The sequence below is a fragment of the Hyaena hyaena genome, unplaced genomic scaffold (genome assembly GCF_003009895.1).
Source record: "Hyaena hyaena isolate Hyena2069 unplaced genomic scaffold, ASM300989v1 scaffold_439, whole genome shotgun sequence".
Taxonomy (NCBI): Eukaryota; Metazoa; Chordata; class Mammalia; order Carnivora; family Hyaenidae; genus Hyaena; species Hyaena hyaena.
This window is the reverse complement of record NW_024081067.1, coordinates 1,359,173-1,386,718: the sequence shown is the minus strand read 5'-3', so window position 1 is coordinate 1,386,718 and position 27,546 is coordinate 1,359,173. Positions and strand designations below refer to the sequence as shown.

The 27,546-nt window shown below is 45.0% G+C and overlaps 1 protein-coding gene across 1 annotated transcript; it reads right to left on the bottom strand.

Annotated features, from left to right (window-relative positions):
• Window positions 1-850: 850 nt before the first annotated feature.
• RGS8 (regulator of G protein signaling 8) lies at window positions 851-22,807 on the bottom strand. The gene is made up of 5 exons (XM_039252999.1): window positions 22,782-22,807; window positions 20,219-20,320; window positions 19,097-19,161; window positions 2,270-2,436; window positions 851-1,033 (listed from the first exon to the last, which is right to left on the bottom strand). The coding sequence occupies exons 1-5, from the start codon at window positions 22,805-22,807 to the stop codon at window positions 851-853; spliced, it is 543 nt and encodes a 180-aa protein (XP_039108930.1).
• Window positions 22,808-27,546: the final 4,739 nt, after the last annotated feature.

The following is a 27,546-nucleotide window of genomic DNA, read 5'->3' as shown; positions in this document are numbered from 1 at the left end:
ATACATTAAGCAACAGAAAGGTTATATGGCACCCCATTGCACAAAAGTCTACTGGTGCTATGTTCCCTGGTCATTCAGAAGTATTCTGGAATACTTCTTGGTAGAATCAAGAAGATTTGCAAGCTGTATCTTTCTTAAAAGTAGGCTCCACGTCAGAAATCATGTAAGACATCTCCCAAGACCCTTCATGGAATTGTGAGGGTAAAAATGTCTTGTGAATTTCCTAGGCTAAGATGGGCAATGATGACAGCTTTTCATACTAGTCCAATGGAAATGGAAGAAATAGCCAACTCCATAGAGGTTGCACCTTCTCCCAGAGGCCACCTGTCAATGACAGCTCTAGAAACTTGGGATTCCCCACAAACCTCTCTCCTACACTGTGAGGTCCCAGCACCTAGGACTGGTCATTACACCGAGATGAGCCAGAATCTTCTAGCTATTCCTCACAGGAGTATAGTACAAGTTAGAGTCAGGAATCCTAACTGAGGAGGGTGTGGAAGTGGTGGAAATTGCATTTGCATTATTTACACATTAGCCCAGCATAGCAAATCTGCCTTCTCAGCGGAAATGACCCAAGGCATTATGGAGGGTAAGTTGCTGACCCAGAAGGAGGGTAACAGCAGCAAGGTGCTACCGCTAACCAAAACATAAATATGGGTAAATGGAATAGAGTCCAAGCTCTGGTGACTGAATCTTACTTTGGAATGGCCGTTTCTCCATTCCTCATCCCCAGGCTCCCAATCTAAATGCCATTGCTTTTTGAACACCTATGACATTTCACATTAGAATATGGTCTTGGCAGCAAGGGGAGGGGGGAAGCCAGTGATCTCCAAGAGTCCCCATCTGAGGTCTAACTGAGCCTCCTCTGGTTTTGGGAGAGCAAATCTAAGTACATTTTGGACCTCAGGAACCTGGGATAAGAGTCTTTCTCCATGAGGCTGTGTACTTTTCCCTGCGCTTGGTCAAAGCAAGTCAGGGATGGCTCTTGCATGTTCTTCCTCGTGGCTTCTCGGGTCTGGAAGTCTATGTTTACCTGGAGACACAAACAGAGAGCATGGTCACAGGCCCTCAAGGGCCAAGGTGCCTGGCAACTGCTCCTAGCTATGTAATAATTATTAATAGCAGTATCTTATATATGTTGTAAGCTTATTCATGCTTTTCAAAATGTTTTCATGGAGGTTATCCCTTTTAATCCCAGCAAGAATCCTGTGAGGTCTGAAGTCCAGATAGTCTTTGTCCCAGTTTACAGGTAAGGACACCAAAGAAAAGAGATACAAAAAGGCTGCTCTAAAGCAGTATGGAAAGTTAGTAACAGAGCCAGGGCAAAATCCCAAATCACTTAACTCCTAATCCAGGGGTCTTCATGATGTCAAGCAAAGAGTGAAACTGAAGGTAAGTATTAATGTGGATTCCCTAAAGTAAGCTTACTCCCTTGTTTGTTCTTAACTACTAAGGAAACAAATACCCCAGGAGGAGAGATTATGGTTAGAATGGACATCTCTGTTCTAAGCAGCATTATAAAGAGCCTACAGCATCCTGGGCACTGGGCAAAGACCTTCTACTTCCCAAGTAAAAGCATATAACTGAAGAGTCCTAGGTACATAATGTACCAAAACTCATAGACAGCAAATATTTTTCTTCTATAAAACCCTCCAGGGTAAAATTCTGTTTTATAACTCGGCACATCCATATATAGAAATTCATTTTATTATTATAAAAGATAATAACTTATTATAAATAATATAAATGATGATAGTGACTCATTAATAATCAGTGACAGATGCTGAGTAGGTGCTTTATCCCTAATATACAGAGTAGTCTTGAAAGGTAGGTGATATTATACACTTTCACATCGGGGCAAATGTGATTTAGAGAGACTAGATAACTTGGCTAAGACCACACAGCTAGTGACTGGTGGAGCTGAGACTGGAATAAGATTCCAAAGTGGATGCTCATCCATTAAGCCACGCTGCCTTCCACTAGGAAAACTAACATGGATTCAACGGCATCTCTCCTGACAGAATCCCTATATAAACACAAGTCCTGCAGGCACATGTTTGACAGACAGCTGAAACACTAACAGAGTTCCTTTTTAGAAGCCCTGGGTTCTGCACCTTAGAAGTGACCCTTTTTTCATTAAGAGCCATCAGAGCGGTGAGGCTCAGTTCAGAAGATAGTCCCCATCAAATTGGCTCAAACCCCCACAAAGAGATGTGAGCCAGGAGCCATGGATAGAGGTCTTAGAAGACTCTCGCCACTGCCAACACACCTCCCTCGGAGCTTGCACATCCACAAACTCCTCAAAGATCCTATGGGCCTTGGAGACCAGTTTTGCCGTTGATCTGGTCTTCTTGAACTCCTCACAGGCCAGCCAGAATTCTAGGTTCTCCTCGCTGAACTCGGTCTTCAAGAAGGCGCGGAAGGCGGCCACCCCATCTGTGGGTGTGGGGGAGGTGAAAGGGAAGAGAGATAGAAAGAGGCTTAAGCTCATGAACTGTAGAAGAAAGAGAGAAAGGTAGTAAAAATGTGAGACTGGCTCTAATTTTCCAACCCCTACTGCTCCTCCACATCCTCTCAAAGATTCTACCCCTTAAACACACACGTACCCTCGGAGGCAGGCTCTGTTTCCCACTCAAGGATCAGAGCGATACTAAGGAGAAACATTTAGGAAGTCATAGTAATAATGACTATGAGAAGCCTTGGTCACTGCTCATCAGCCTTCAGTGGTCACTGCCTGTCCCCTAATGCAGAGTCAGCTGTCCCCTGAATCTACTGGTGAGCCCGTGTTTCTAACTAGGCCAAAGTGGTATTTGTAATGCATTACGTACCCTAATTCAAGTCAACCACCCTGAAAAAACAATCTGTTACAAGACAAACTACAGGAGGGGGTGAATGCCTCAGGGCAAATCCGTCACTACTACCAGAAGAACGTCTGAAAGTAAACACCCTACTAAAAGTCACTGAAGCCATTCTATTACCTGCCCAGCCTCTTTTAAAAAACTAAAGGTCTTCGAGGCCACATGTTTTAATGGTTCATCCCATGGATACTTTATTTTAGAAGATCTTGCTTATCAAATTACATGTTTTAATTCAGATTAATTATAATTTTCTCCCAAATGACTTAATGATGAATACACCTTTTCATTTTTTTAAGTCAATGTCATGAATGTTGCCAAAACAGAGCCTCTAATCAGAATAAGATGAGCAGGGTTACCACGTAGATTTGAAAAACAACATTCATTGATTGCCTATATACTCAGTTAATGTTTTTATATTAAAATATATTTTATGAATTATCTTAACCCTCAACACACTCTTCACTAATCAAATAAGAGCTACAGCTTTCTACAAACTGTCCTCAGAGGATGGCCAGACATAGTCTAGAATAAAGTAACCGCATTGGTTAAAAATGACTCTGGGTGACTCAGCTGGTTAAGCATCTGACTCCTGATTTCAGCTCAGGTCATGATCTCACCATTGTGAGATCAAGCCCCGAGTCAGACTTTGCCAGGTATGGAGCCTGCTTGGGAGTCTCACTCTCTCTCACTCTCCCTCTGCTCCTAAGCATTCTCTCTCTCTAATTAAAAAAAAAAAAAAATGACTCTGGCTACAATGTTTTCTTTCTTTTCTAAAACTTGTCAAAAGGACAATATGTTAACAGTTCTTAACTCCAAGTGATGGGATCACCTGAGCATCTGAGGCCCAGCAATGTGCTCCAGGATGATGTGCTGCCCAGGGTCATGGATTGGTGGCACCATGCTATTGCCATATTTAATGTTTGTTTTTACTTTTGTGAAACGTTTTCATTTCTCCTAATTAAAAAGTCATTGGGTATCTTTGTCTTTAAAATAGATGTTATGGTACACCTGGGTGGCTTAGTCAGATGAGCGTTTGATTTCAGCTTGGGTCATGATCTCCAGTTCATGAGTTTGAGCCCTGTGTCAGGCTGAGTCTGGAGCCTGCTTCAGATTCTGTGTCTCCCTCTCTCTCTGCCCCTCCCCCACTTGTGTTTTCTCTCTCTCTCTCTCTCAAAAATAAAGAAACATTTAAAAAATATAAACTAGATGTTATCATGCCCTTGCTAGAACAACAGTCATAAAAACCAAGACTTTACTTGCAAGAGCCAGAAAACTGAGGTAGAAAAGGGTTTTGAAGCAATTCCCAAATCCAAACTTTAAATCAAAAAGAAATCTAAATTTGGAGGCCTGAGTTTTAAGTGTTTAACAAAAGCAGGGTAGCCATGAACTTTACCATCCAAGCCAGGACATTTTTGAGAGTGAAGAGGGCCATGCCTATTAATTACACAGAGACAACGGGCATAAACCATGACTACCACAGGCAAAAACCAGGACATACGGTCACCTTAAGACAAGACATATGGTCCTCTAAGACAAGGAGTATGGAGAAAGCAGAATATGATGTAAGGTTGTTTCCAATCAGGCAGGATGGAAATAAAATTGCTCCTGTGCCAGGGAGGGAGAGGGAGTAACACAGGTTAGACTCCTAGGAGAGGCTGGCTCAGGGACCCACTCACCCTCATTCCTACATTGGGTTTAAAACCCTGAAGAAGGAGTAGAAATCCAAGATAAAATGAGAATCAAAGACAGCATGAAATACTAGCATGGCAATGATTATGCAGAGAGATGGCCAGAGAATCATTCATTCAACAATTTCTTTTATAAAATACTAATGCACAAAATACATCAGAAAACAGGCCATAAAACCCCTGCCCATAAAATCCCTTGTGGATGCTATTTTTTCCATACCTTGTCTCCTCCAAGTTCTTACAGAGGTGATCCAGAAGTTTCCACAGACTCCGAGGAACTCAGACCTGATAGCTAGCCTGCCTGTCAGGAGACTGTCATTGCTTGCAGAAGCAGATGTTGGATGGAATATCTTTTGGAGCTGTGGAAGCCTGGAAGGAGACTCAGTGCCCATGAGAGCCAAGGCAGAGCAGGCTCAGCAAGGTGGTCTCTGAGCAGTGGAATGGACACTCTCAGTGGATGCTAGGAGGATGTGAAGCCCACGGGCCAAAGGCCTTCTTCTGCTGCTCCTCCACTGTGGGCAGGGGGTGAAAAGGAAAGGGTAGGGAGTGGATGCTAAAACATTGTGTATTTACCTAAAAGAGTAAATTCAGGGGTGCCTGGGTGGCTCAGTCAGTTAAGCATCTGACTTTGGCTCAGCTCATGATCTCACGGCTGGTGAGTTCAAGCCCCGCGTCAGGCTCTGTGCTGATAGCTCAGAGCCTGGAGCCTGTTTTGGATTTTGTGTCTCCTTATCTCTCTGCCTCCTCCCGACCCCCTGCTCTTTATCTCTCAAAAATAAATAAATATTTTTTAAAAAACATTAAAAGAGTAAACTCAAAGTGATTTGGAAGAGTAACTTGGTAGAACTTATTGTTTTTAAATCAGAAGAGACTAAATACCTTAAATGGCAAAGCTTTCAAGATTTGTTGTTAATGTTAGATTTTGTGTTATTTTCCATCAAGCAAAAACAAGCACTTGTGATTAACTTGAATCAAGTTACAGATCAAGAAAGAACATTACCTTTCTGCCTTCATTGATGGCATTGGTGAAGAGATCCTGCTAGGCAAACTGTCCATGCTAGATGAGACGCAGATATTATCTCCTTTCATCAAAGTCTCAACTTTGTTGGACCTTTGTGCAGATTAAAAAAGAGAGAGCACCTGCAAAATTCCCTCAGGAATATTGCTGTACTTTTCTCAATTTTATAGAGGAAGAAGCTTGGAGGAGGGACTTGACTGAGTGCCTGCAAGTAATTCTATGTAGCATTAAAAATATAAGGTATACTAATCCTCAATCCAACATAGCAATAACGTCACCTCCACCTATTCGTTCACTCATTCATACACCCGTTATGAGACTCAGGCATCCTGCAAGGTGCTAAAAACAGGCACAACAAAGCCCTCAGAACTTACAGGGGAAGGACCATTTGAGCCAAGAAAACATAATTTGGTAATTATGGTATACATGAAAAGTGGTATGACAGGGAAAGCAGAGGTTGCTGGGAAAGTACCCAGGAGGGGTGCCTGAGGCAGACCTAAGGAGGAAAGGCAACATGTGCAGGAGGGAGAAGCTTCTAAGCTGAGATGCAAAGTTGAGGAGAAGGAAGCTAAGTGAAAGAAGGGAAGAGAAGGTAGAGAAGAGAACTGCAGGAAGGGTGAACCACACAAGGGAAGGCCTAGAATTAAGAATGTTAGAGTAATTAGAAATATTTCAATAAGATTAGTGTTTAATAATAATGATGGTGGTGGTGATGATGATGATGATGATGATGATGATGATGTAGTAAACAATTATTGGGGCACTTGGGTGGCTCAGTCAGTTAAGCATCTGACTTGATTTTGGCCCTGGTCATGATCTCACAGTTCGGGAGTTCAAGCCCGGAGTTGGGTTCTGCACTGACAGCACGGAGCCTGCTGAGATTCTCTCTGTCTCTCTCTCTGCCCTTCCCCTGCTCTCACTCTCTCTCAAAATAAATAAACATTTAAAAAATAAAGTAAACAATTATTGAGCCTACTTATAAGATACATCATGAGGTCTGTGAAGGAGCCAGAGAGATGGATAGAGACAGAAGAAGTGCTGCAAAAAGCCAGGGAAGAGAACATTTCAAGGAGGAGGAAGTGGCCACATGTCCAGCACTACCCAGAGGTCAAGTTAGCTATGGTCTAAGGTGTGGCCGTTGGATTAGGCGGTGAGATTCAGCAACCATGGGAGGGAGCAGCTTTAGTGGTGTGACAGAGACCCTAGGCACACTGTGGTGAATGTGGTGGTGAAGGAGAGGAGAGGAAGCAGAAACAGTTAACTCCAATGTCTCTTGCAAGAAGGGGAGCAGAAAGATCAGACAGCTTTACTAGAAGGAAACAGGAGGTCAGGAATAAATGGGGTTTTCTGTGTTTGTGTTTTTTGTTTTGTTTTGGTTTTTTTGTAAGATAGTCTTGAGTATGTTTGATGTTGATCTAATCAGAAAAGACTGGTTGAATAGACGGAGTTGAAATTAAAGGAAAGAAAGAATTTAACTAATAAAATATCACCCCTAGGAAGGTAGCGACATAAGCCTGTGAACAGAATTATGATGGAGAGAAAGAGAAAGGGCTGTGTGTGGATACCGGGAACTTTCTGGTTTGGGTGCAGGAAAATGAAGGAGTTCCCATCTGATTTTAGCTGGAGAAGGTGATGGGACCTAGGGATGGTAGGGTTTTATTTGTATGTACTTATTTAGGATTTGGGGCAGGTGAGTTTTAACTATTTACAATATGCCATACTTTTTGCTGGGGATTTTGCAAACACTCGCTAATTTATTTTCACAATAATGCTGATCCATAGATAGTAGCACTCTCGTCTTCCAAATGAAGACATGAAGGCTTGCTTACAGAAGTCAAATCAAAGCCCCATTTATACAGCTGGCAAGAAAAACCAAGTTTCCTTACCAGGTCCCTATGACTCCAAAGCAAGATCTTTCCAGATGTGTTTGCAGGCAGAGGGAAAAGAGCAAGGGAAGATAAAAGAAACAAAAGAATATATCTGGTGAAGGCAAATTCTAGAGAAGGAGGGGGACCAAGAAGCGTTAGAAGGACTTGTGTTTCTTAAAATCAAAAGCAGAGAGAAAGTAGGGTGGATGGAGATGGAAAGAACTGGTTGGGGAAGGGACATATTTGAGATGCATAAGTATAAACAGCCTTGAACTTCATTAATGTGGGGTGAAGTCCCTGTGAAGGTGGTCTGCCTCCATGTGCTAGGTTTTGAGGATATGACATGAGTAAATCGAATGAAGTCACCACCTCACAGAACTCAAAAGTTAGTTTAGGGTCACATATAGTGAGCAATAATTTAAAATAATTGAATAATTGTTAAGTCCAGTGTGTGCTGTAGAGGTTTGGGAAGGGTTGAGAACAGCTGCTTTGGAAAAATGAATAGGAACATGGTAAGAAATAGACACTTATAAAGGCCTCAGTTCCAGTTCCTGGACAATGTTACAACAAAGATATGATCTTGGACAAGGGAGCAAGAACTTTTAGATTGGGGATGTGCCTCTCAGCAAAGAAAGGACCATCGGATGGTCCAGGTTGGTAAATGAAGCTTAAACCTGGAGAACAGCAGGATTTAGGATCTAAACATTGGAACATAGGAAAAGGGGAGAAGGATAAACAGGAGGTTAAAAAAAAAAAAAGTTGAAGTTAGAGAAGGAATTTTGAAAACAACCACTGCAGACACTGATTGATCACTGACTTTGGGCCAGGCACCGCACTAAATGCTTTCTGTACCTCTGGCATTTGCTCCACATTGCAAACTTATAGCATGGGTCCTGATGGTATTGCCATTTATAGAGAAATAAATGAAGCTTAGAGAAGTTAAATAACTTGCCCAAGGTCACATGGTTAGTAAGTGGCATGGACACCAAACTACAAAGCTAGTGTTCTTATGTGAGTAAGGAGTCCAGTCTCCAGCTCTGCATCTGGTGGCGTCCACACAATGCCTGCACCAGCAATGGCTGGGGGGAGAGGGGAAGAGAATGCCACCTCGCCCAAGACCGGGGGGCCATGAGTAACTCCATGGATGGTGAGGTTTCCACGAATGATGGCAACAGAAAGAGTCCCTGTGGAAGGCAGAGGTGTATCTTGGGTAGAAGAACTACCTCGAGACAACAATGGGCATTGGAAACAGAATTCAACTAAATTACACTGAAAGCAATGGAGATGGACTCAGGGGGAGTGGGGATTTGAAGGAGATGTATGGCAAACTCATACCCAGCTCATGATTTTCTGTCAGCTTCACTGAGACAGTCTACAGAATCCTTCTTGTCCCATGTGGGACTGGAACACCACTGTCCCAGTTGGAAGCATCTCTTCTGATCAGAGTCATGCCCATAACTAGCTCAGTGACCTTGGACAACACATTTGATTTCCCTGGGTCTCAGCATCTTCATCTGAAAGTGAGGCGGGCTGGATCTTATTAACTCTCCCTGGGGAAGAGTCAATGCTCTGCTCTGCACTCCCTTTGCAAATCATGCCTTCCCCAGACACAGCTCTTAGCCAATTGTTTTTCTGTCCTCCTTCTCAGCAACATCATCACCACCATACACTGATGATACACCACGGACAAGTTCTATATTGTCCAATCCACATATGTCAACTCACTCAATCCTCACACTAACCCTATTATCAAGGTAGAGGTTCTGGAGTCAGAGAGCTTGCCTGGGTCCAAATCTGTGCGACCTCAGAAAAGTGTCCTCACATCTTGAAGCCCACATCATCTCATCTGTAAAACAGGAATAATGCTGAGATTTACTGCACTGGATTGTTCTGAGGACTGAATGAGGCGATCCATGCAAAAGTGCCAAGCGCTCATTACAAGCAGTCACTAAATGTTCGCTCACAAAGAGGGAAAGTGAGACTTGGAGAGTTTGAGTTCAGTGTTTGGAGTCACTTGGCCAGTAACAGGGGACAGTGGTTTCACACACAACTGTGTGACTTCAGAGCCCAGTCTGCCTGTGTCTCCTCTCATGATCGCTGGAGAACCTCACGTTATCTCTTCCTCCAAAGGAGGGATGGACAATAACCCCAAATCGAGCAGTTGCCAGAAAGTATGTGACAGCAGAACAAATGTGACATGTAGCTTACAGAGCTGCAGATTCTCCCATCTGCCATCACCTTATCTGTGAAGACAACTGAAGCCTAAATTCTCTTGTTCCTGGATCACTGATGCCTCCCCGAGCATCCTTCCCGAGACACAGCAGCGTCACACAGAGCAGACTGGCACATTCCCCAACGGTGGCCTGGGGACACTGTAACAAAGCATGGCTGAGTGACCTTGTAAAGATGCCAGAGCGCTTTCAGGCAGCCTCAACCCCAAAATGCGGTCATCTGCATTTCCAGGGCTGGCTTCAGAGAGAGTAGAGAGGAATCAAAGCAAAATATAGCACTTAAAATTTGACAGGGATTTCAAAGGAAGAGCTTGAGGAGAGACAGGGAGGGTCAGGACCTGAGAAGCAGTAGTGTCTAGAGAACAGATAGTGGCAAAGATAAAGCTCACAAAGCCCTGCACAGACTGTCCTCCCCACAGCCCTCCTCCCCTCCTCGCCCACCCCTCTCCACCCCGATCTCTCACCACCTCCTTATTCCCAAGGCTGGCTCTGGAGGGAGGGGTGAGGGTCACTGTGCAAAGAGAAACTTCACCTGGGAACAATGGAAGTGAGAAGGGATGGAAGCTTCTCCCCTTCCCAGAGCGGATGGCGGGAGTGGGCTTTGTGTATAAACCACCTGCCCCACCTTCCTGGATTCTGGGACCCAGCGAAGGAATTGGATGGGACCAGAGCCAGAAGCATTCCTTCTTCTCAGCTACATCCTTTCCTCCCCTCCCACTTCTTCCCAGCAAACTTTCTGTCTGGTTCTCGCCCTGACTCTGCAGCATCTTTTCCCAGCCTCTCTCCCTTTTCTGCTGTCCTCTATCCCTTGCTGCTCCTCCTTCCCTCTTCTCCCTTCCTTCTCTCCATCAGGACCCTCTCCTTCCCTTTCTGTTTGTCCATAAACTGCATTTGGTTAGAATGAAGGATGTCAGTTTATCTCTGAAAAGCTCATGAGCATTTACTGGCATCTCCCAGAGTGACCTGCTTTGTATTAGCTGTGCTCCTCAGCCTGGGCCCCTATGTACCCCAGACCCCGCTCCCTCCCAGATACCCAGGGAACTAGAGGCCATCGCTCTAGCACCCCAACAGATCCCAAGTAGAAGGAAAGAGTGACTCCTCTCTGATCCCTGAAGCTAGTCTGCCTGGGATTATGTCCTGGCTCTGACACACACTGGCTAGGCGTGACCTTGGACACTATGCTTAACCTCTCTGTGCCTCAGTTCCCTCATCTGTGAAATGCAGATCCTAACAGTACCTGCTCCATGGAGCTTTGGGGGTGAGGGGAGTTAGGATATGCAGGGCCCGACACTCAGGGAGTGCTCCCTGCCTGCTAGTGACCATGAAGCCTCTATTTTGGTGGCTTAAGAAGTCATCATACAGAATAAACATGCCTAATGCCCCAAAACAATCCTAGTAACTTTTTAAAAAATTTTTTCTAATGTTTTATTTATTTCTGAGAGAGAGAGAAAGACAGTGTGAGCAGGGGAGGGTCAGAGAGAGAGGGAGATGCAGAATATGAAGCAGGCTCTAGGCTCTGAGCTAGCTGTCAGCACAAAGCCCGACGCGGGGCTCGAACCCACAAACTGTGTGATCATGACCTGAGCCAAAGTCAGATGCTTAACCGACTGAGCCACCCAGGTGCCCCAATAATCCTGATAACTTAAAGGTGGTGAGTGGTGAACAGTTCAGGAAGATGAGAGAGAAACAGGAGGATCTGTATTTTTTTTTATTTCTTTTTTTTTCATTTCACTTTGGTTTTCTTTGTATGGCACTCTAAGTAGTCAAGGTTTTATGAACATTACATACTTTTTTTTTTTTTTTTTTTGGAAATTAGTGTCTATCTAGTGCAAGAAGGGAAAGGCTCATGTCCAGAATTCCTGGAACACTTAGCAGAATCTTGGCATCCCCCTGGACATGCACAGAATCTCCAAGAACATACCCATGGCCACACGTGCTGCCTGCTGCCGGCATCTCCCTCTTAGTTCTGTGATGCAGGGTGCTTACATAAGAACCGAAACTGGGTCACTATGAATGAGCAGTACAGCTGGTGCAGCGGGGAGGGTGGCTTAGGTAATAGTTCAAGGTCCAGGAGCCCTGATTCAGCTGGCATGGGGTGGGCTGGAGCCTAGCTCAGTTCCCAGGCTTGGAAAAATACAGGATCACAAGAAAGATTTTGGGGGGACCTCTCTGTTTACCAAAGTGCTGTCCCAAACACCAGAGTTCTCCTGCTTCCCTGATCAATTGGAAAAAATAAACTGGTGAATGGGTTCCAAAGTCAGAGGATAAGAAAGTCAAATATATTGATAAAATCCAGGATGCATATACTAATGGTGAAGTCAAAAATCTTATTGATGTAGAACCAAGTTCACTACTTTGAAATTTATGACGGGAGCAGCATTAGGATCGAAGTCTTTCTCTTGTTTTATCTATAAAATAAAGGTTTTTAAACAGATAACTAGGGTTTAGCAGGGTTAGGTAAAGAGATTATTTAGAGAACAAACTATTTCTAGTAACTGACATTTATTGGCAAGCAACTGGCATGCTAATTAGACTGCAGCCTTGTGATTAACATAATTTTCTTCAATGATCTTCACTTAGTGTATGTATAGCAAAATGGTATGTTACAATAGTAGTAGGATTTGACAGGTATTAGACTCCAAGCCAGAAAGGACATGAGAGACCCTATGATTAAGGCCTACATTGGACACAAAGAGAAATGGTGAGGCTCTAAGGTTGGATGGTTTCTTAATTCTAGGACATGGTAGCAGAAGCCTAAGGACAGCCTGGGTCTTACAACTCCTATTCCAATGTTCTTTTTCTATTTTATCAAGCAGAAGCTAGGTCAAGTAACAATGACAAAAACCCAGCTAGGGCCTGTATCTGCAACTATTATAAGAAATTAGCTAGGTGCCTGGGTGACTCAGTCGGTTGAGTGTCTGATTTTGGCTCAGGTCATGATCTCACTATTTGTAGTTCGAGCCCCACATCAGGCTCTGTGCTGACAACTCAGAGCCTGGAGCCTGCTTCAGATTCTGTGTCTCCCTCTCTCTCAGCCCCTCCCCAACTCGTGCTCTCTCTCTCTCTTAAACATAAATAAAACATAAAATTTTTTTTAAGAAATTAGCAAGGAGTTTTGTATTGAAAGGAAAACTAACAAAAAGTATCTCTAATGGGTAACAGCATTCACAAATGACTCCTTTAATACAAGGGAAGTGTTATAAAACTCCAGGTACACCAGTCCATCACCTAAAAGGTTCCCAAAATTAAATGTCCAGGAACACTTATCTAATTAGTTAGAGACAAGAACACTGCAGGGAGTCTCAAAGAGGGACCAGATCAGATTCTGCTGGGTTTTTAAAAACTACATCCCCAGGTGGATTCTCTCACATATACTGAAGGGAAATTGGGAAGGGATGAGGAAAGGGTGCCAGAAGCTCACGACACGAAGGGGGTGAGGTATTATGGAATTGAATAAGCCCCCCCCTCCCCCATTCTAATACCATCCCTACTCAACCCTCATGTTCAACCCTCAGCTGTCTGTGGAAGAAGCTGATGCCATCTCTAGCATACAGGAAGCATGAAATCCCTGTTTCCTCGACGAATTTAATGTTGTATTATAATAAAAATAATCAAAATAGTTCTCTTTTGTGGAGCCCCTCTACGTCACATTATCATGCTTAGCATTTCACAACCATAACCACATTTAATTCTCAAAACAATTATGCAAGGCAAGGCGTATCATTCTCCTTTAACGGATGGGGGAAAGCAAGGTTTAGAGAGGTTATGTAATTTGCCAAAGGTCACAGACCCAGTAAGCAACAGAATGGGTGTTGGAGGCCTATCCAATTGCTTTTCAATTCAAACCTTTTCAGCAGAATTTGAATGTTGCCTTATCTATTCCTGGCACTCCTTCTATAAAGGCTAAATGCACCACATTCCTGGGTGCAAGTAAGAATCATAAGAATGTAGAAAGGTTGGCAGAGGAAGAGACACTTCTTTTCTATCCATGTCTACTTCACATATCTCTTTCTAACCCTTAGCCTCAATTTATCCAGAAAACACACTTGCCATGTTTGTTTATTGACTGTGAACACCATCCACCTTATCTGCTGCATAGGTAGCATCATGCCATCAAAGGGTTGTGCTGCCTCAGAACTTTGGAAGGCTGTAATACAGTCTTTAGCATGTTCCTTGGAAAGCACAGGCCACTTGCATCACCAAGATGCTCCGGATTCTTCACTTTACTTGCTTATGTGTTAGAACAGGGTTTCTCAAGATTTCGTGGGCATCAGTATTACCAGAGGGCTTGAGGAAAAACAAATTACTGAGGCCCACCCCTAGGGATTCTGCTTCTGCAGGTCTGAGACAGAACCCCAGAATTTTCACTTCTTACAAAGCACCCAGCAGCTGCCAGAGCTGCTTTCTTTGGATCACACTTTGAGTAACACTGTTCTAGAATTTTTTGGCTTGGAGAAGGATGTGGGGAGGGCTGTGCAATGAATGGAAACGTGATAGTGAAACTGTACATTCTAAAGCTAATGACCATTTGGATGATCAAGGAAATCAAGGAATTTCATTAGCTCATAATTTTAATGTTTTTGCTTGTTTTGGGTTTTCTGCTTGGTTGCCGTGTGACCAGATTAAGTCATTATATTTTTCTATATCTCCATCATTATCCCAAAGAGGCCAATTTTTTTTTTTAAAAAAACAGTTTCTTTATTGGTCTCTTTTTCTTAGAGGTGGATACTAATTCTGTGAATGCAGAAGAGCTTTCCATTGTACTATTCCACTCTCCTGACAGTCCCTGGGCCTGGCGGGGACAGGTAGGCATAGACCCTCCAAGCTCTGTGAAAAGAATGAAACAAAGCCAAGGACCAAATGGATGCCCAGGGTGAGGTGTTCTCTCATCCAGGTATAGGATCAGGCTTAAAAAAAGTGGGTGAGAGGAAGGGGAAGGAACCCTATCTACACCTTCCTCTTAAAACTGGAATGAATCTGGGGCACCTGGGTGGCTCAGTTGGTCAAGCATCTGACTTCAGTTCAGGGCATGATCTCACAGTCTGTGGGTTCGAGTCCCGCATCGGGCTCTGTGCTGACAGCTCAGAGTCTGGAACCTGTTTTGGATTCTGCGTCTCCCTCTCTCTCTGACCCTCCCCAGCTCGGGAGGTGCAAAGACACAGCCAGTCCAGGTTGGCCTGGTCCCCACCTCTCTCAAAAATAAGTAAATGTTAAAAAAAAAAAAACTGGAGTGAATCCAACTTTTATGTCAACACAAACACACACACAATCGAAGAAGGGAGGAAGGAAGGAAGGAAGGAAGGAAGGAAGGAAGGAAGGACAGAGATTCAGAGTTTGAACTGATTCAGAGTTTAGGACTGAAGGTCCCACTAAAAGCTGGACATGAACCTGATGAAGAAATCAAAGCAGAAGACACACAATTTTGTACCTGCTCTCCCACAACCTGTCAGAAAAGAATTCCCCCACAAGTTGGGTGCCTTCGCTGTCCCGGGTGTGAGCTGCAGAGGCAGGAAAGCTTCTGGGTGGGTACACACACATGCGCACACACATGCACACACACCTGCACACACACAAACCCTCCAGGGCAGTGTAAGGAGCACAGCTCACAGACACCAAGTCTAACTGTCCCTGGATGAGCAGGAAAAAAGACGCCAAATTACTCCACATTAGAGATCCTTCCTTGGCTAATAAAGTCACAAGCAATTTCAATTTTATTTTTCATTTGTTAGCTGAAAGAAAAAAAAAAGTAGCCCTCAGCAAGTGGCTGTCTCCCAGACCTCCATGGTACCTGTTTAGCTTGGTCCTGCATTTGTAAGCAAATGTGATTGGAAATCAAACTGCTCCAAACATTTGCTTCCCAGATTTTTTTTCTTTCTCAAGTTTAAAAAATAAAGTTGTTTTCTTCTTTTCCTGAGGTTTGAACCTGAGCAGAGCTCCCTACATGACAGGACCCTGTCAAGGAGAGAAGGCTTCATAACCCAGGTGCCGAATTCAGCCCCTCATTTGGTTGCCTGAGCCATTTCAGCGTTGAAGCAGCTTTACGTAACCCTGCAGGCAGTGCTGACTCAAACCACCTGCCGTAGGTGTTCGGTTATGGCTCAGCCTCCCTGATTGCCACAGACAGCATCCTAGAACAAGCGGGTAGTACTGGATCCAGTCTCTGAAACACTATCTTTCAGATCCTTCATTGTGCAGATGAAAAGCCAGATTTTCCAAGATATTGAGGGGCTCTAATCAAGGCTGCCCAGCTATTTCGAAGCAGAACCGGGTTAAAATCATTCGGACACAGGTCTGACTGCCAGGTAATGTTCTTAACGTAATTGTGCAGAAGCATATTCTCCAATTAAGTGCAAACAGGGCTCTAAACTGAAAGCAGATGTGCTGCTGCCAGGTCAGTAAGGACTTCTAATATTGACAAAATGGAATTTAAGAGGAACACCCGATATCAGGGTTCTATTTGGCATCTTGAGGCTCCCTAGCCTCTAATCAGCACATTATTATTTCTTATGTCCACATCTCAGAAGGCTGCATTCTCCACGAAGGATGTACTGCCCTGTCCATCTTTGTGCCCCCACCCCCAACAAACTGCTTAGCACAGACTTCAAACACAGTGAACACTTAGTACACCTTTCTCGAAATAAATGAGTGCCCAACACACTTGAGCAGAGCAGGGAAGGTAAAGATGCTCTTTAAACTGAGAATGTGGGGAAAAGAAAGAATTACCTAAATTATCTGAAACAGAAAACTCAGGGAGGACAGTTGCCTACATACAGAGGATTACCAGGGAGGTGGGTTCTAGACTCATGCACGTTGTTTCTGGAGCTCATTCAGTGATTCTCCTTTCTTTACTTTTTAGGACATTTTGCTATCTTAATTGAAAGCCCTGCACACCTCTGATCAACCACTGTCCCTCCTGAGGGACTAGCACACATGCAATCCCTTTGGAAAAGCTTAATCAGCTCTAATTGAGTCACAGCATTAACCTAAATTAATTAGACTTTAAGAAAGTCAACACCCTTCAAGGTAACCTGGGCTCCAACTCTTCCCTAGCCTTCACAGGGAGAAGGCTATTGAAATTCTACCAGTGACCTTTGAATATAGCCTCTTTCTTCTCAAAGATATTCACTCCATTGGCTTTTTATTTCCATGCTAAACAGAAATCAAAACAGAACATCAGACTCCAAGAAGGATCACAGAACCTCGAGGCTGGAAACAACCTATTTCTGTTGTGCTTTGACAAAGAAGCAATGTGGTGGCCACTTAGTGGAATCCCCATCTCAGAAAGGTGTAACTGACTTCCTGGAAACCAAATGCATCCCTAACAGAAGGAAAACCAAGTGTCCTCAGCTCTAAAAGTCATTGAATCAAACACACAAAAGTACACCTTTTGATCTCCAGGTCTTGTCGCTGTAGCAGTCCAAATATACCCTAAGATTCCATCCGCTAATTTAACCACCATAAGCTCTGTCTTTAATGGCTCAGCATTAATAACTGGCAGCAAATTTTGCAAATTTATTCTTAAGGCACATTTATTTTGTGTTTGATAAATGAAAGCAGCATTAAAAAAATACCATCATATTCTTGCAAAACACCTTTAAGTAAAAAACCCCAATAAAGATGTCCTCTTGTGAAGATTCCCATACCCAGGTGATAGGTAGCACACAGGTATTTCTATCACCATTCTAGAATGAGGAAACAGCCTCAGGGACTTGAACTAAGTGAGTCAGTCATGAGGCTGAAATAGAAACCAAACTTCAAGATGACCTTGAAGTAAATCCAGCCAGAAAAGGTGTAAATTAATAGTGACACTTGTTTAGCCTAATGTGATTCTGGAAAACAAGACAAAAAATAGCCTCATAGAAACAAGCCTTCCTGCCAAATCCTAAGTATTATTGAACATATGCCATTACCTTGGCGAATTCACCACATAAGCTGGCTGTTTGGGGTATAGCCACACATCACACACGCTCTACCTGTGCTGGCTTGTTTTCCTTCCTGAGTGTAATCCACAGAACACTCAAATGACTCTTTGTCTCATGAAACTACTTGCTGCAATATATGCTTAGTTTTAGATGTCACATTTTATTTTAAAATCTGTTCAAGAGCATTTGTTAACTAGTTTATTAGGATCAGGAGCATAGTCAGAGGGAATAGTCCATTCAGCAGAGAGCAAAATCACTTCCAAAGACAGCTGAGAGACTCCATCAAGGCCACTCAATTATCTAGTAGCCGAGCTAGGTCAAAATCAAGAACACAGGTCTGACTACAAGCCAATGTGCTTAGCCTTCTCATATAAAATCATGTTCCCCAATTAAGTGGAAACAAGATTCTAAGCTAAAAGCTACCCTTCTGTACCCAGATCAAACAGGGTTTCTACTATAGGCAGGAAGGATGTAAAAGGAACCCTGAAAGTCTGGGTGAATCCTTTTCTCTGCAAAAGACCCTACTCTCTTCCTCACATCTGCTCTCCTACTCCTATGTATTTCTTGCCACTAGGATTTCTTTTTTCTTTTGTTTTTTTAAGTTTCATTTATTTATTTTGAGAGAGAGATGAAGAGAGAGCATGAGAGGAGAGGGGGAGGAGCAAAGAGAGAGAGGGAGAGAAAGAATCCCAATCAGGGGCTCGAACCCATGAACTGCACCCTGAGATCACGACCTGAGTCAAGATCATGAGTTGGAAGCTTAACCCACTAAGCCGCCCAGATGCCCCACCAGTAGGATTTCAAAGCCCGATGATTTGGACTTGCTTATAAGAAAAAAGCAAGAGCTGAAAAGTTTGGCCAGCATCAAAGTGCCCTTTCTGCACCAAAATATGCACGATTATGTCTGTATTTGCTGGTGGACAAAAGGCATGAGAAATGAGGAAAAGGGAAAACAAAAGAGGAGGAGCAGCAGAAATGTGTTCTAGGAAAAACCACACCCAGCCAGAAACTGAGGAGTGTGATACAGCCGGGGTAGTAAAACCCCAAAATAAAAGCAACAAGAAAACACAAAACTATGCCAGCTCAAGAGACTAACAAAATGCACAGAATATTCATTTGATGGATGAGTAACCCAAGGCTCTCCAGGGACTTGGACGAGGGTCATTTAATTTTATAAACAAGATCTGAAATGGAAACTAGATGGTCATTCCCACTGAGCCCATCACTCTAACTCCCTAAACTGATTCTTTCTTGCTAGAACTGCTGAAAACAGGAAAGCTTCTTGGGACCATACTTTCAACGCAGAATGCAGAAAAGAAGGCCCTCTTCCCACTACATTTAAATTGTGTTTTGTTATCCATCCACTCCCCTAAGCAGGAGGCTCTATGAGGGCAAGGGACCGGAGCTGTCTGGGGTACCCAGCACAGCACCTGGAGCATGGTGGGCATTTGGTGCCTCTTTTGCTAAACTGGTGATTTTCAGTGACACAATGAGACCTGAGCTCTACTTACACTTATGGGAGAGAAGCACGTCAAAGGAATCTGCCCACCTCGTGGCTTCTTCTGTGGATAGTCTCCTAGGAAAGAAGAAACATCTGTCTTGAATATTTCTGAAAATACCACCCCCTCCCCAATCAGGAACCATTAAGATGTGCTTAAGCAAACAAATCAGAACAATGAGGAGAGGGGGTACAGATGAAGAACTTCCCACAGTTCTGTCACCGTCAATGGGTAGGTCCATTCTTAAGTAACTGATGACAAACCTCACTATTGGAATTCAGTGTATTTAGTACATTGCCTTTCCGTCTAAAAAACCAAGCTAAGTAAGTGCATGATATAAAGATGCCAAGACAGCAATAGAAAGAAACCAGCCTTAGAGTCAGAAAAGGTAGGCTGAGCTCCTGACTCCATATTTTACTGTGACCTAAATCTCTTCACCTCTGCAATGGGAATCATGATGCCCATCCCGGAACCTCACAAGGGTCAAATGAGGTCATATCTAGGACATCATTTAACACAGTACTTGGACAGTATAGGCACTGAATCCAGATTATCTGAACCTAAACACATTTTTAGAATATATTTGAGTGTTTGTTTCCAAACTGAGAGTTCAGATTGCCAAATACGTAGAACCAGGGAGTATCCTTCATCACAGATTTATAAGAGTGGTGGATAATAAGTTTCTCTTAAAAGTAGAAAGAGGGGGTTGGTGCCTGGGTGGCCCCATTGGTTAAGCATCCGACTTCAGCTGAGGTCATGATCTTGTGGTTCGTGGGTTCAAGCCCCACTGTGCTGACAGCTCAGAGCCTGGAGCCTGCTTCGGATTCTGTGTCTCCCTTTCTCTCTGCCCCTCTCCCACTCTCATTCTGCCTGTCTCTCTCTCAAAAATAAATAAACATTTTTTTAAAAAGTAAAAAGAGGGTTCCTATTCTGAGTTAAATCATGCATTTTGAAAAGGAAAGCATACGTCCATGCACTCACGTTCAGGGATATAAAAGGAGCTGCCAAGTGGCAGGGATTTACTGTCACTCTGCTCATCTGGTCCAACTCAGTAGAAAAGAACAGGGCCTACAGCCCCGAGGTGGGCTCCCCATTGTGAGCCCCCTGGGAATGCCATGTGGCCACACTACTCACTTGAGGGCACGGTTGGGTTTGTCGGGAAGAATAGCTGTGAAATCACTACACGAGTCTGACTTGTGAGACAGGCATCCCAGGCGGGTTCTCATCCCTTTGTTCCTGAAACAACACAGGGCAGGAGGACGGGGGACTGTTGTGATCGTGGCTGTCAGCTCCAGAAAGGGCCCCTGGAACGCTGCCGCGGGAGCCTCAGCTGCCTCCCCTGCCCCTCTATCCTGCCCCAGGCGCTCCCTAAAGATTTCACATTGAACGGAAGAGGAGAAATACCTGGAAGATCAAGGGATATACTCACTCTCTAACTTGACTACTGGAATGGTAATAGGTACCTTACCCCCTAGAGGCTTAAGGCTTTTTCAAAGCTAACATTCAACTCGATAGTAAGTCAATGAAGGTCATTAGCTTGGAAGAATTTCTAAATTAGGATTCTCTGTAGGGAAAGGAAATACAGTGAAGACAAAATAACAATCCACATTTTGCTCTCCCGCTAGGAGGGCAAAGGAGCCACAGCAACAGCAGCGGATCCTGATTGCAAAGCTTCAGAAGTGGTACCCACGCGGAGAGTGGAGCGTTGCTCACAGCATACAGGGGTGCAGATCACAGAATCTCAGCACACAAATGAAGCTTTAAGGCAAATTCATTCTGACTCAGGTTCTCCCCACTCAGCCCCCAAACCTGGGCATAAATATATATATTCACAAATGGCTACGGACCAGCAAGGCCCAACACCTGCAGGTGACTACAATTAGCAGTCAAAAACCAGAACCCCTTTCTCAGTTCTTTCATGGATTTCATCAATCTCTCATATTCCTCCTTTCATTTTCACTTATCTCAGTCAGCATGTTTACAATTTTAACCTGTATGTGTTAAATTCTCATATTTTTTATTTTCCTAAGACGTTTAAAGGTTCTCTGTTATGGAGAGTCTGATGGGAAATTATGCTAATGTCTCTTTTGACTTCCAATATTAGCCCTTTTTTTACCTTTAACCAGAGATCAGCAACCTACGGCTCTGCAGGATGCCTGTTTGTGTGAATAAAATTTACTGGACAACAACAGCACCCATTCATTTATATATTGTCTACAGCTTTCAAGCAGCAGGGCAGAGTTAGATGGTTGCAACACAGACCGTATGGCCCATAAAGCTCAAAATATTTACTCTCTGGCCCTTGACAGAATAAGTTTACTGACCCTGGATCTTTAACCGTGGCAGCTCCTCACGTGGAGAGCAAAGGTAAGTGGGAAGGGTTTGGTGTAATCAAATCAGGACTTAAGAGTGAATAAAAGGACCTCTGCCACATGCACACTGGTAACAATTTGCCACAGAAATAGTCCTAGAGATGTTATTTTCCATGTGGAAAGGAAGTCCTTCCAGCCTGGCTTCCTCTTCCCCTGCCTCACGAATCCTGGGCCTGGGCAGAGACGCTAGAGGCCGTCCAATTCGATCTTTTCTTTTCACTCCACATGGGTTCTCATCCCTGTCCCAGCTTATCCAACAAATGTCTACTGGGATGGTATTATATTTGGCAAGAGTGGACATTTGTATTCCACAGCCCATCTCCGAGAGCCTTTTAAAGCTGGAACATCCAAGTTCCCAGAAATATCCCGTCCTGCAGAAAACTGGGTCTGCACGTCCTATGCTCCCACCTCTGATCTCAGCCAGGCGCGTTATGAAGCCATCGATTTTATGGCATTTGGCGTTAGCCATTCTATCTCCTGCGATGGTGAGCATGTTATGTCCACTCACTCTTATAAATCACGGGGTGCTCTGACACCAGGCCATGGAGCAACTGATTAAGGGCCCTTGAGTCACCACATTCCATGACTTCAAGTAAAGGTCTTGCTTCAGCTGCACGAAGGCCAAAACCCAACTTTCAGGGAGTACGTTCACTCCTCGGTGCCCCCAGGATCATCAATCACAGAACAGTCAGGTCAAGGCCCCCACAGAGCAATTAAGAGGACTTTTAAAAATGTCACATCCATATAAGCCATCTAACCAAGATTAGCAGGGGCCAATGTACAGGGTATACTTGTTACCAAGACAACGGTGATTCTCCCAAATAGTTTGCAAAGATCTTCCACAAGATATTCTTTGGGGCCAAATCGTTTTGATTTTCCATCTTGTGTGGCTGAGACCTGAATTATAACCCTGTTAGTTAGGTCTGAAATAATGGGAGCAGAAGTGAGAGTCAAAGGTTAAGGTCACTTAAAACAGCAAGAGCAACAACAACAACAACACAAAACCAAAAACCAAAGCTTGCCCTCATCTCTCTTCCCTGTTCCAGTACCTTATAGAGGTCTCTAAATGGTTCAATACAAGCTCATGCACAGTCCCACCCCACGAGTCCCGCCAGTCAGTAGGAGGGTTCAGCGCTAAGGCAGGTTCCGTGTGCAAGGCCACAACTTTGCAAGAAGCACCCAGGAAGGACAGCACAGTCTACACAGATGGCCTGAGGGGCTGGATGCAAGTGGACCACCCATGGGGTTAGAGGCCTGGGGCAGGCTCAGACAGCAGGGAGAAAGGGGGAAGGGGCAGGCGTGGGAAGACAGGTGAGCATCATTACCTGCGTGGCATCAGTAAAGCGGCCATGCAGGCACACGCTTACGGTTAACCCTCTGGCCGGTGTGCAGGGACGTCAGGGCGGGAGATAAGACTGCGGGGCACAGGGGTAAATCCCTCTCACGTCCTCTCACCTAAAATCAAAGAATCTGCTGTAAGAGGGGGGCCGCCCTCTCTTATCTGACTGTGCTACAAATCCTCTCGGATGGCTTTCCGCTGTCCGAAAACCTTCCCACGCACAGCCCACTCCCCACAAGTGCCTGCTTGTCCTGAGGAAGGGTGACCAACCAAGGATGAACAGGGACAAATTGTTGGGTGTTTCCCATGTCCCCATACACAGCCCGTCAACAGTGAAGTGGGGCACATGCCCCAGGGGAGGAAGGCATGGGCCTGGCAAGCCAAAAATTACCGTTCTCTTTGTGTGACTCCGGTGGGGCCCAAGTGAGCAGCCAGTCAGGGGTAGGGGTTAGGAGGTGGGGGTCAGCGCCTGTTCTAGAATCATTTGATTGGCTGCCTCTCTGACTTGCTTCCCTCCCAAGGAAGGGGTGCAAGGAGCCTTGGAGGGTGTAAGCCAAAGGAAGGGTGAAGGCTCACTGTCACGGCACAGGCTTGCTCCTTTGCAGGGATCACAGGCACAAGCTGAAGAAATGAATATGGCAGCCTCTCTGTCTTGCCCACGGGGAGGCTGCCTGACCTTCCTTAGCCTGGGCACTGGCCCGTCCCTGATCTGAAAGGCGGGGGGTGAACATCAGGAAAGGGGATACTGAGGCTAAGGGCTCACTGACTGATCATCTCTCTCTCCTGAAGGTCCCACACTCAGTGCTTCAAACCCTTTGTTCCCACAGAAATGATAGGAAGAAACACGTGAAGAGAGCAGCCTATCCATAAAGGGCTCCCCCGAGGAACCCTGACACCAAACATAGAATCCATTTTAAAAGAAACCTAATTTAGATACATAAGGCCCCTACTCAATCTACTCCGTGTAAGTTATTTTGATATGGAACATTTCAACAAATACTTTCTAAAATACCCTCTCGAATAATACCAAAATTAATAAAATTAAGAGATTGCTTTGTTAAAACTGAACTAAAAAAAAAAAAAATCAGTTAGACTGTGTGTGAAGCCCATCCCCAGGGGGCTGAGCTTAGATCACGTTCGCTGGCAGTGAGGACATCTCCTTCATCCTTGTCCTAACGGTGCCCACACCTGCCTGGCCAGAAGTGGGGAAATTGAAACTCTTCACAGCTTTAAGGTTCTCCTACAGCTGCAAGAAATCACTGTTTGGGGCAGCTACGCCTCATTTCCTCTTATGGGAAATAGCCACAGAGGACGGGAAGCCTGTGCCAGGGGCCTTCATTACTCTGGGGCTGAACCGAACCAGGGACTACTCCCCACGTACACGGCAGGCAAGGTCATCGGGGGCAGGTATTACCGGGCCTCCAGTCACTGCCGGGTCGCTCTTCCTGTTCCCACTGCTGGCTCACACTGGCTTGCCGGGACTGCCTCCATGCCTGCCTCCCTCCCCTCCAAATCCAGGACTGCCCACCGCTCCCCCTTGCACCTTCTACCATCCCTTTAGTCAGCTCAGCCTTGGATTTGATTAAATAAGAATCTGCAGGACACTCTGGCCCCGCTTCCTCATCCATGCCAGCACCTTGGGGCTCTCATTCCATTTGGCCCTTGAGTTCTGGGGGGCAGAAATTGGGGTTACCAGAGCCCAGAGAGGCCTACGGCCATGTCCCCTCTTAGGTGGACATCAGGTTACAGGTGACTCTGAGGCAGACAGGATGGGACATAATGGAAAGAGAGGGTAGTCAAGGAAAAAACAAAGGTTAAAAGCAAAGAGGAACGATTTTTACAGAGGGGAAGAGGAACGAAGAGTCTCAGCAGGGAGAAAGCAATCAATATGCATGGAGAGGCAGGTTAATTAAATATGGATAATGCAATCAGCCCACATGGGCACCTTGAAGAGGAAAGAGAAAAGCAGAAGCAATACTCACTGTCTTTGACCGGTCCTCATGGCCTGCAGGTCTTTGCCAACTGGATGGTCAGAGAGGCTGCGGGTTAGAGAGTTCTGGGGAAAGAGTAGATCTTTCTTTTAGCAGTCAAATCCTCGGTGGGTGAAGAACATGTGTGCGTGAATGCACAGGCACACTCGTGCATGCACACACACATATACACACGCATGCACGCACAACACACCTCCCACCACTTGAGCCGGGCAGCAGGCGGCCCCGCTGAAAGCTCTTCTCTCTGCTTGTCACATCCAGTAAATACTGAAGCAGCCTACACCCAGCGGGCGGCGGCTCAGCTCCCGGGCACAGTCTGCACGCCCATCCTCATTGGCAGGATGCAGGAGGTGCCCCTGAGCAGAGCTCGCCTGGCAGTCCTCCTGTACCTTCCTCTCCAGCCTCACTAACCTGCTTCCCTGCTCCTCTGGCTGCAGCTCAGGGAGAAGTCCCCACAGCCCAGAGCTGCCTCCCTCTGCACCCAGAGGCTGTGCAGGGGGCAGTGAAGCTGTAGGTATTAACTCTTTCTGTCCACCAATGAGCTGAAAATCAAGTGTCCAGGGGCCCCTTTTCTAATGAGCTCTGCTGCTGGCTGAAGGCTGGATGCTGCTCAGGGAGCAGGGAGCATAAAGATCTTGCCCCAGACAGCTGCTGACAGCAGGAGCCAAGCCGAATCAAATCTCCTAATGAGCCAGGAGGAGGGGGCTGTCTTACTGGGTGTGATGTGATGTGATAAATGCAGAGAGCAAGAAAGCTACGGGGCAGGTCACACATCTAAATTCCACCCCCTTTCTCCCAATTTCTATTGTGCTTCACTACCGAGCCAAGCCACACAGCCCTGAAATTACCCCCTCTGCCACATCTCAGCTGTCCCCCTTACTCTGCGAAGGCACTTCTCTCCCAGTCTGTCTCTACTCCCAAACCCCCCCCCCCAGCACCAAACACACCACTCCTGACTTCTTAATGAGAAATTTCCACCTCTTCTGCCTCCTCAAAACATGTATATTTCCAATTCTGCTGGCTTTTCCTACAGTGGAAATTCACCTCTCTCCCTCATCCATCACCTAGCAACTTCCCCCTACTTGCATTTGTTATGGAGTGAGACTTTTCCCTTTGTTCTGCCCAATCTGCACATTATCTCTATTTTTCTGTCTTCTGCATTTTTTTCCTTCCAAACCACCTTACCCACATGGACCTTCACACTGTCTGGTTCAGTTCCAGAAGGACTCCCTCCCTCTTCCTGCTTGCCCTAGTACAGTACTTCTCTGAGTATGGCCCCCAGACCAGCAGCCTGCATCACCTGGGAATGTGTTAGAAACGCAAATTCTCAGGCCCCACCCCCCAGACCTACAGAATCCGAAACCCAGGGGATGGAGCCCAGCCTCCCAGGTGACTGATGCATGCTAAAGTTTGCAAGCCGCTACCTTGGGACGAAGCTTACCTTCTCCCCATTCCACTCCAGTCTCTAAGGCTGAAACTAGTTCCAAATGTACCAGACCTTTGCCGCAAGTCATACTGGATAGATACCCAGAAGGCGGCATTTGCTAGAGGCAGCAGAAATCTCTATGGAAGGTGATGGCTTTATAATAAAAAATATTAGATTCCATTTGTTTAACCTTTTAGAATGCAGAAAGCACATTCATTTATTGTTTCTCAATAACGCTATTTCATAGTCAGAGTATTTTTCTTCCCAAGTTACAGATGAGAAAATTGAAGCTAGAAAAGGTAGCATGCCTTTTTCAAAGTGACACAACACATCAGGGGCAACTCAAGGACCAGACTTGTTTTCTTAGAACTCTTACAGCAGAGCTTTTCCTACTACGTCATGCCAGGACCAAATTCCTGGCAGCTCTATTGGTGTATAACCCATATTCTCGCAGTGACATGAGTCTGCCGCAAGCACACATTATCTAACGATAGGATGAAATAAAAAGCCTGATGCTGCCTCCACAGTGACTCATTGTCTCTCTCTGAAAATGTCCACAGTGTGTCTCTGTTAGGTAAAGGGAACTTCGTGTTATAAAATGAGATGCAAAAGAAATGTTTTCCATTCCTCAAAACTCCTGTCTTGAACCCTGATGATAGTTGGGGTTTAGAATTTAAGCACGGGGTGCCTGGGTGGCTCAGTCGGTTGATCATCTGACTCTTGGTTTCGGCTTAGGTCATGATCTTGAGGCATCGTGGGTTCAAGCCCCACATCACACTCCATGCTGACAGCAAGGAGCCTGCTTGGGATTCTCTCTCTCTCTCTGCTCCTCCCCTACTCTCTCTCTCTCTCACACACAAAGTAAATAAATTTTTAAAAAAGCTTTAGAATTTAAGCATACAGAGAATCCTTTGCTTCTGGGTATTTTCTTGATACATTGCAATTGTAAGAAACAGGTTCACAGACGAACCTTGAATAAAGCCCATTGAAAAGCACTTCCCTAACCCAAGATAAGTTTATTCCATAAGGTGGATCCTCCCTGGTCCCACGCATACAGCCATGTTTAACAAGCACTCAGTATATGCCAGACACTGTGCTAAACATTGCACTGCTGTTGTCTTATTTAACTTTCACAACAAACTTACAAGGCTGACATTTTTATCGTCCCCATTTTACAGATGGAGAAACAGAGACAAGTGATTTAAAAGTGACAAAGCTGGTGCCTGATACCAAACTTCCTGTTTCCAACCCTTGCTGTGCCCTTTGCTTTTAACACAAAGGTAGTATCATCATGGGACTCCTCTTCCGGTGCTAAAATAGTGAGATAAAGGTCT